Source organism: Arachis duranensis, chromosome 3, assembly GCF_000817695.3.
Source record: "Arachis duranensis cultivar V14167 chromosome 3, aradu.V14167.gnm2.J7QH, whole genome shotgun sequence".
Lineage (NCBI taxonomy): Eukaryota > Viridiplantae > Streptophyta > Magnoliopsida > Fabales > Fabaceae > Arachis > Arachis duranensis.
Genome location: NC_029774.3, coordinates 80,466,094 through 80,476,621, shown reverse-complemented (window position 1 = coordinate 80,476,621; position 10,528 = coordinate 80,466,094). Strand labels below are relative to the sequence as shown.

General features: G+C 38.6%; 1 protein-coding gene across 1 annotated transcript; it reads right to left on the bottom strand.

The window, feature by feature from the left end:
- Positions 1–9,141: 9,141 nt before the first annotated feature.
- Positions 9,142–10,309, bottom strand: LOC107479631 (cytidine deaminase 1-like). The gene has a single exon (XM_016099751.3). It carries the CDS (start codon positions 10,171–10,173, stop codon positions 9,376–9,378), a length of 798 nt encoding a protein of 265 aa, XP_015955237.1. The 5' UTR covers positions 10,174–10,309; the 3' UTR covers positions 9,142–9,375.
- Positions 10,310–10,528: the final 219 nt, after the last annotated feature.

Genomic DNA, 10,528 nt, shown 5'->3' with positions numbered 1-10,528 from the left:
AAGTAGCCATTGATGATGGTGATGCCCTACATACAGCTTGCCATGGAAAGGAGTAAGAAGGATTGGATGAATGTAATAAAAAAGTAGAGATACGAGAGGAGCACAGCATCTCCATACGCCTATCTGAAATTTCCACTATTGATTTACATAAGTATTTTTATCCCTTTTTATTTTTTATTTATTATTAATTTTCGAACTCATCATAAACCAATTTAATCTGCCTAACTGAGATTTACAAGGTGACCATAGCTTGCTTCATGCCAACAATCTCTGTGGGATCGACCCTTACTCACGTAAGGTATTACTTGGATGACCCAGTACACTTGCTGGTAAAGTTGAATGGAGTTGTGGAAAGAAAAAGCTTCTCTAACAGTGCCTGGAATTATTGTTGATCACAATTTCGTCCACCACTCTGTCATCTGAATCTCTGCTTTCCTACTGTCTTCTTCTTCACGCACGCAAGGCTCCTTCCATGGCAAGCTGTGTGTAGGGTGTCACCGTTGTCAATGCCTACTTCCCATCCTCTCAGTGAAAATAGTCCATGTGCGCTGTCACCGTGATGATTGAGATTTTGCTCGATGGTCTAGATTTCCTTCTTATAGAAATAAGAACTACTTTGTTGTAAGCATAGCTCCAAACCATCAGACAATTCTCACATCAAAAATTTGAGTTATCACGAGTAACAAACCCCAAATGAAAATTAACCGGAGTATTTAGACTCCGGGTCGTCTCCCTAAGAATCACAATGAAATGCTTTGTTATTGGCTATAGGGTATGTTTTTTGGGTTTTTGGAATGATAGACATGAAAGTAATTAATAACAGAGATCAAATAACAAAGGGGTCTTGGCAAGGGTTGGTGGTCAAGGATCTCTATCATAATTACTAACCATAACATGAGAATTGGCAAGGATCAACCTCATTAAATCATCCTCTAACTCATAAAGGAAAGTCAAATGAGCTATGTCAATCCAAGACCATAAGTCCTAATTCCTTACTAATTCAATTAGTTAGAATTAGAGTTAACGGCTCCCAATCATCAATCACTTGGACATTAGCAACTCAAGAGTTTCTAAGTTACCTTCCCAAGCCAAGAACATAAAATTCTATTCTAACATCCTTCCAAGCATTTTGTCAAACACTTGGAAGGCATAAAAGGAAGGTACAACAATTAACAAAAATTGGTGAAATCTAATGAATAACAATTGTAAAGAAAATGAGATCACAACTCAATTCAGCAACAAAAGAACATCACACATTAAATTGTAATTAAGAAAAGATCCAAACCCAACAAGAATTTATCATCACAAAAGATAACAAAAAGGAAAGTTACCATGAGAACTAAGAATAATCAAGGCTAGAAACAAGAATTTGTAGATAAAAACAAGAGCATAACATGAAATCGGAACTAGATTAAAGTGAAATTAACCTAATCTATCCTAATTCTGGAGAGAAGATGGAGCTTCTCTCTCTAGAAACTATACTACATGATGCTAATACTAACTAATGTTCTTCCTTCTTCCTCCTCATGTCGCCTTAAGAGATGAGATTCAAGATCTCTCACTTCTATTATGGTGGCTTCATTGGGGGTTGGTGGTAAAAGAGAGGGTTCATCATTCGAGGGAAAGGTGTTGTAGTTGGAATGCGGTTCATATTGGTGAAATCCTTGAGGTGGTGTGTATGGATCTTGTGGTTCAGGGGAATATTGGTATTGGAACGGTGGTTCTAGATGTGATTCATATGGTGGTTGATATGGTGTGTATGAATTATGGCCATATAAAGTTGAATGGTGATGTGAGGATTGTGAATGTAGTGTGTAACTATATTAAGAGATGAGATCATATGTATATGATGATTGTGGTTGACAACCACAATTAGGGTCATCACATACATTGGGTTGATACACATTAGAATCAGGATTATACCCATAGGAGCTCGTAGGAGGTTGTTGCCATGAAGGTTGTTCATAAGCTTGAAGTTCCTCCCATCCTTGATTCTCAAATCCTTGATGCATATCCTCATTGAAGCCTCCATTTCCTACAAAATAGTTAAAACTACACTCATAGCAAAAGGGGTGAGAATTCATAGTGAAAGAGAGTATAAAAGAAAACAAGTATTACTAACAAACAAAGAAAACAAAATCCTAACTAGTAAAACAAACAAACAAACCAAATTCAAGATATTCACAATATATACAATAGCCAATAACATAGCACCATTGTCATCCCCGGCAACGGCGCCATTTTGATGATTGGATTCTTAACGGTTTAGAATTCGTCTAATGGAGTCTCGTTGTAAAGTATAGTTTCCAAACCAATCAATAATTCTTTCATGCAAAAATTTTGGTTGTCACAAAGAACAAACCCCAAATAAGAATTAACCGGAGTATTTGGACTCCGGGTCATCTCACAAGGAGTTGCAATGAAGTGTATGATTATTGGTTATGAGGTATTTTGGGGTTTTTGAGATAAGAGACATGGAATGTAAATAGTAATGAAAATAAACTAACAATTAACAAAGCTCTTGGCTAGATATGAGAACTAGAAGTCCTATCCTAGTTATCCTCCTTAATTGTAATCACAAATTGTTTATTGCTACCACTTCGTTAACCTCTAACCATGGAGGAAAGTCAAGTGGATGAATCAACTTGATTCCACAAGTCCTAGCCAACTCCCAAGGGGAAGACTAGCGTTAGTGGTATCCAAATCAATTAGAAACTTCCAATTGTCAATCGATCAAAGGAATTAGATAACTCAAGCGTCACTAAATACTCCACCTAGGCTAAGGAAGTAAATAACAAGAAAGTAAAATGGTAAGAACTAATAAAATAAAGGAAATGTACTATTGGCTAGACATAGGTAATTGAGATCACTATCCTTGTCTACAAACCATACTTGATAATTATGAGAGGCCAACCTATTAAGTCTACTTTCCAAAAGCTTTAAGTACGTAATATCTACTCCTAAGCTTGAAGTACGTCAAATAGGCTTGATCACATCAACCCATAAGTCCCAACCTACCTACTAATTAGATTAGTAGTGGGTTGGTGTCAATGAGTATCAAATTGATCACCAAGGGTTTTCAAATCACCAAATCATTGAGACCCAATGACTCAAGGTCACCCAATTCCCTTAGCCTAGGCCAAGAGTAAAGGAAACTACTCAAAAACTAGTGAAAGCATTTTAACAAACACCTAGAGTGCAAGAAAAGTAAACATTATAAAATGCAAGAATTAGAAAAACCCATAACTATCATAAGCAAGAAATCAACAATAACAATGAAGATCAACATAAAAGAAACATAGAAACATAAAATTGCATTAGAAGAAATCAAGATCCAACAATGGTTCATAAACATAAAAATGGCAAAATAGGGAAATTAACAACAAGAACTAGAAGAACAAAGGTGTAACAACAAGAAATTAAAAGAGAAAACTAAATCAAAACGAGAATTGAAAGATGAATTTGGAGAGAATTAAACCTAAACTATCCTAAATTCTAGAGAGAAGAGAGAGCTTCTCTCTCTAGAATTCTACCCTAAAACATGATGAAAACTAAACTATGGCTACTTGATTCATTCCCCCCTCAATCCTTGGGTTCAATAGCATCAGAAATGAGTTGGATTGGGTCCAAAATGAGCTAGAAATTGCTGGCCACGAGTTGCTCTTTAGTGAGTCACGTGCTCAATCGGCTCGTCCGCACACATTGCACGTGTGCGCCCCTATACGTGAAGCAACATATGACAAAATTTATATCATTTCGAAGCCTCGGATGTTAGCTTTCCAACACAACTGGAACTGCCTCATTTGCACCTCTGTAGCTTAAGTTATGGTCGATTGAGTGCGAAGAGGTCAGGCTTGACAGCTTTACGATTCCTTCATTTCTTCATGAGTTCTCCCACTTTGCATGCCTTTTTCCTCACTTCTTCCATTCAATACTTGCCTTATGAACCTAAAATCACTCAACAAACATATCAAGGCATCGAATAGAATTAAAGTGAATTAAATTTAGCTATTTTAGGGCCTAAAAAGCATGTTTTCACATTTAAACACAAATCAAGGGAGAATTGCAAAACCATGCTATTTCATTGATGTGAGAAAAGGTGATAAAATCTCTCAAAATAAGTACAAGATAAACCACAAAATTGGGGTTTATCACACTGCACGGCTAATCATCTGTCGGTTCTCGATCATGCTGGAATAGAATCCACTGATCCTTTTGCGTCTGTCACTACGCCCAACACTCGCGAGTTTGAAGCTCGTCACAGTCATCCCTTCCTAGATCCTATTCAGAATACCACAGACAAGGTTTAGACTTTCCGGATCTCAGGAATGACCGCCAATAATTCTAGCTTATACCACGAAGACTCCGATCTTTCGGAATGGAGGCTAAGAGATACACATTCAATCTAAGATAGAACGGAGGTGGTTGTCAGGCACGCGTTCATAAGTTGAGAATGGTGATGAGTGTCACGGATCATCACATTCATTAGGTTTAAGTACGAATGAATATCTTAGAACGGAAGCAAGCGTGATTGAATAGAAAATAGTGGTAATTGCATTAATCCATCGAGACACAGCAGAGCTCTTCACCCCCAACTATGGAGTTTAGAGACTCATGCCGTAGAGATACAATGTAAAACGTGAAAATGTCATGAGGTACAAAATAAATCTCTAAAAGTACTATTTATAATGAAACTAGCTACTAGGGTTTACAGAAATAGGTAAATGATGCAGAAATTCACTTCCGGACCAACTTGGTGTGTGCTTGGGCTGAGCCTTGAGATTTACACGTGTAGGGGTCTATTCTTGGAGTTAAACGCCAGCTTTTGTGCCAGTTTGGGCGTTTTAACTCCAACTTTTATGCCAGCTCTAGCATTTTGACCCCAGAAAAGGGCAGAGAGCTGGCATTTTGACACCAATTTACGTCATCAAAACTCGCTCAAAGTATGGACTATTATATATTGCTGGAAATCCCTGGATGTCTACTTTCCAACGCAATTGAAGATGCACCGTTTGGAGTTCTGTAGCTCCAGAAAATCCACTTCGAGTGCAGGGAGGTTAAAATCCAACAACATCTGCAGTCCTTCTTCAGCCTCCGAATCAGATTTTTGCTCAGGTTCCTCAATTTCAGCCAGAAAATACCTGAAATCACTGAAAAACACACAAACTCATAGTAAAGTCTAGAAATATGAATTTTTCATAAAAACTAATAAAAACATCCCAAAAAGTAGCTAGATCCTACTAAAAACTATATGAAAATAGCCCCAAAAAGCGTATAAAATATCCGCTCATCATGAAGGCGGGGTGCTGTATGGGGATACAAGGTTAGGTGGTCTCAATGATTTGGGCTCCTCGCAAAAGAACCAAACTAAGAGAGGTAATGCTGATGAGGGTGGTCTGGCCTTGGTGTTAAGTGGCCCAAATACCAAAGGGTAAATAAATGGACTGAACCAAAAAAGGTATTGGGCGATTAATGAAGGGGCTGTTGCGACTAGCTTAATGGGCTTAGGGTGTGCTAGAGTTTCCAAAGGGATAAGGTCGACTAGCCTGGGCGCAAAACCGGGTTAGACTTGAGCAGCGGGAGCCAGTGATAATGTTGGGATGGGTACGATCCAAACATGGGGAGCCGTGCTCACACGACATGCGAAGCTGCCAAGGAGCGCTCGGGTGGGATGATGTGGCTGCGAGGAGGGACGCGTTGGTCGAACTGGGTCCTTGGATGGCAGATGCACGGGACCCCATGTCCGAGGCGGGGCGCTACAACCCATGGTGTGGTGACACCGGGGAAGGAGGACAGGTGGCATCGCCGATGGGGGAGAGGACAGGGAAGCCGAAGGAACAAGACAGGGAGGGACAGACCGGGCTCTCTTGTGGCAACCATTCTTCGAACCCGGTTCAGGTGTATGAGGAGTCGAGAGCTTCGGGACTAGCTGCACGAAACACAGAGGGGCAAGATGTGGCTAACACAGTATTTGAGACAGAGACAGAGGCAGGGTAGGGGATGGTTGAGGGCAGAATTATGGCGCAAGATGAGATGAAAGAAAATGCAGAAACATGGGTTTTGACAGTAGAATCAGGTGCTGTTTTGTATGATAAAGAAGTAGATATTATGGCAATCTTGCAACCGCAGAATGAAGAATTAGAGGTGAAGAGAAGGATGGCGAAACAAAAAGAAAAGGCACGAAGAAGTTGGTCTTAGAATCACAATAAGGTGAGTAAAAATGTTGTTAAATAATTTTTGGCTGTTGGAATATTCGGGGGTTGAGGGGGGTGGAAAATTGAGTATGATAAAATATTTGAAGAACTGTTATAAGTTAAACATGTTAGGGTCGATTGAAACTAAGAGGCAGGTTCTTACTAAATTTGATGTAGCAAGAATTTGGGGTTATAGTTCGGTGGGATGGGAGTATGTGGAGTCGGCAGAGGCCTCTGGGGGTTTGTTGCTCATTTAAGATGATGAGTTGTTCAAGGTCAACAACTGTTATAAGGGGAGAGATGGTTGTGTGTTGAAAGAGTGATTATGAAAAACAATTTTAACTGTGCTTTTCGTTTGGTGTATGGGGCGCATGAGAGAGAGAGGAGAAACGGGTTGTATGGGAGGAGTTGAGTTATGTTGCGGGTCTCTGTCAGGTGCCTTTCTGCTTCTTCAGAGATCTTAATGAGATTCTACATATCGAAGAGCGCAAAGGAACTAGTAGTGTACCGGTGTCAGCGGAAGAGTTTGAAAATTGGGTATAGGATATGCAGTTGGTGGACTTGCCTCTAAATGATAGGAAGTTCACATGGTTCAGGGGTCGATCTTGCAGTCGGATTGATAGGGTTCTGGTTAATATAGAGTGGGTGGAGGAATTTCCTGATGTTCGACTAAAAGGGGGCCCTAGAGGGCTGTCAAACCATTGTCTGTTGATTGTGGAGGATAAGAGAGTTGGTGATGGGCCACGACCTTTTAGAAGTTTGGATTCCTGGTTTACGCATGAGGGCTTTCTGAGTATGATTAAAAATGAATGGAGAAATTTGGGAGAGGCTCAGTTCACTAGTAAGTTGAAGGCTTTGATTACATCTTTGGGACAAGAATAATTTCGGGGGCATGGACAAGAGACTGTAGACGCTTGAGGAGGAGATTAGGAAACTGGATAATATGGTGAGTGAAGGTGTCTATGATGGTACGACGGAGGCTAGAAGGAAGGCGCTGGTGAGCTATTGTGAGCAGTGGTATGTCAGGAAAGAGTTGCACTGGAAGCAGATGTCGAGGTCTCAGCATGCTAAGTACATGGATAAGAATACTATATACTTCCATAACATTGCCTCGACTAGAAGACGGAATAACAGGATTTATGCTCTAATGATTAATGGACGGTTAGTGCGGAATCAAACAAGGATAAAGGTTGCCATTAGAGGGTTTTACAAGGACCTGTATCGACAGGAGTTTGTTCCGAGGATTGGATTTCGGGATGGGTTGGTAAGCCAGATTGATGGAGAGGAGGCCATAGCTTTGGAGGTGATGCCATCTGTGGAGGAAATTAGGAAAGCAGTTTGGTACAGTGAATCCTCTAAAGCCCCGGATAGTGATGGGTACAATATGAATTTCATCAAACGATGTTAGGAGGATATTGGTCAGGAGTTCACTACAGCAGTAATGGATTTTTTCCAAAGTGCTAAGCTACCAAACGATGCAAATGTCACGTGGGTAACGCTAGCTCCGAAGTTTGTGGGTGCTAAAGAGATCATTTATTTATAACGCTAGTTACACTGAAATTTTGTAAGGATTAAACTTACTTACCTAACCCCACTTCCCTCTTCTCTCTTCCAACTTTTTTTTTTCTTTCGTACGATTATTTATTTATAAAGACTCATGTGTATTTATCTTCACATGAATGATATTTAAAAGTTATTAAATAATAATTTAACTATATATATAATAATAATAATAATTCTAAACTAAAAATTTTATAAATAGATAATTACACATGAATTGCTACCCCATTTTTTGTAAGGATAAAAGTAGGTATCCTTGTGAAGTTTATTACTTATGATGATTGATGAAGAGATTTGTGACCTAGAAGTCCATTTTGTTAAATAAGGACAAAAGTAGGTGCCCTTAACAAGAATAATTAGATTTCGTGTTTTGTGGGTTTGCCTTAGGCCTTAGCTGTAAGAAATAATCTTCCGACTGCATAATTGTTAGGGTGAGTTTGGACAATCCAGTGCATCTTTGACTCATCATGCTTCTTCATTCACCGTATTATGGAAGAAATAATTTATTAAAATAAGAAAGATCAATGTACTTGTGTACTCCATCCACTACTTATTAAAACTGCGTAATTTCGAATTGCACATGCACAAAATATAGCCAAAGCATCATGATGCTTTCCTTCCCTTTATCTATGTAATTTATACTTTCCCCTCCCAATTTGACTTTCAAAATAAATTTAAGGTATATGCGAGGTAAAACTCAACTCCAACATGTATAAAGTATCTTTTTCTCCATTAAACAAAAACTTATCAATCACATGAAATTATCCTCCTATGAACGAGATAATATGTGAAAATTATTAAATAATTTAATATATTTGACTAAATTATTATTTTTAAATAATTATTTGTTTTTTATAAAATAATATTATAAATTATTAAATTATTCAATTAAACATATTCAATAAATATATTAAATCATTAACAATTTAAAATATTATCTGAAAACAATTTAATAAAAGTGACTAGTCATTTTACATTTATATAAAGACAATTTTAAGTAGGCGAATTCTAATATGACTATATTTATTATAGTGATTATAAAATGATAAAATTAAAGTTAATTTTTTTTATATTTTAATAATATTTTTTAGCAACATTTTTAAAAAAAATCATAACGAGTATAGCCAATTAGTCACCACAGCATAGATAATAGATATACTAGAATAACTCTTAAGTAATCACTTAAAAACAATTCTTTTATTTCAATAATTTTAAAATAACGAATAAATAGTTTTTATTATAATTAAGTCAAAAATGCAAATCCAACATAATGCATGTAAAGTAAAAAATAATAATAATAATAATAATAATAATAATAATAATAATAATAATAATAATAATAATAATAACAGAGGATGTTTAACAGAAGAAAGGAAAGTAATCCACGTAAGATTTCCAATTTTCAGTGCATTACCAGAAGAAAACAAATATACATAATAAAAAGAGTTTTCAGTACTGTTTCATTATAATAATATAACAAGAATTTGAACCACAAAAGAAATGGTAATGATTATACACCATCCATTCATGACTCATGGACTCATATCCATGAATGAGCACCATGATCAATCAGAAACCAACAACAATAATAACAATCTGAATCAGAAACCCATGCCAATTGTCAAACATAATTGGAATCGGAACAGCAAAGCAATGCTTGGAAGCTGCACGTGGCTGAAATGGAACGCATCAACAACCTCGCCGTCTCTTCCTGCCTCACCGGAGCACCCTCTTTCTCCACCAGCACTGCCCCCACGATCTCATCATCCAGAGCCACCCCTGAAGGGGACCCACTGTAAGGTGCATGCGACGCATTCGCAGCCTCCAAAGCCGCAATCTTTAACTTCTCATCATCAACGACCGTACCGTGTCCATTGCAAACAGCACCATTATTGGATCTCAAATTCTCATCTTCATCATCGCGATCCATTCGGGTTCGGGTTGTGAACTTCAACCCGTTGTTTCGGGGCTCCAAGAGAAAAGGAGAACCTTCGGGGAAGAGATCGAGGGGACCGAAACGGTGTGGGAGGAAGTCGGAGAGGGGGGTGAATTGGTCATTGTTGTCGGAGATTATGAGGATTTGGATGTTCTCTGAGTCGCGGAGCTCCTGGAGGAACTGGCGGCAGTGGCCACAGGGTGCGGCGGAGACAGCGAAGGAGGTGAGGGAGGTCTCGCCGTTGAGGAGGAGGTTGGTTACGAGGAATTGTTCGGCGTGGACGGAGTGGTGGAGGGGGAGGCCGGGGAATTCGAGATTCACACCGACGTAGATGCGACCGGAGGATCCGAGTCCTACGGCGGCGACCCGGAAATTGGAGATTGGTGGGCGGGCGAGGGTGCGGGTTGAGTCGACGAGGGAGGCCAGCGATTGGGCCGTAGGTTGGGCTTCGATGGGCTCGATTACGAATCCGGGTCGATCCATCTGTTTTAGAATTATGTTTTGTGAAGAAAAGGAAGAGAGACCAGGGAGGGGGAGATACTGAGATGAGTTTCCATTCAATTTATAGGTGAGAGTGAGAGTGTTATGTGTGTGTCCCTTCTGTTTCTGATCTCATCTCTCATAGTCTCACTAATTGGATATTCATTCAAGAAAGATCCCTTTTTTAAAAAGATAAAAATCTTCCATAAAATACAAAATTAATTATTTAGTTATTTTATTTGATTTGATTTGGATTAAATTAATTTAAAAAATTATTTTAAGAATTAAAAGTGAGTCGAGTAGATTGCTAACGTTCTCATCATCAAAAATATAAAAGAAAAAATAGAAAACGTAAAGT

Coding starts and splice junctions, on each gene's coding strand:
- LOC107479631 (XM_016099751.3), bottom strand. CDS start 10,173: ATGGATCGACCCGGATTCGTAATCGAGCCCATCGAAGCCCAACCTACG.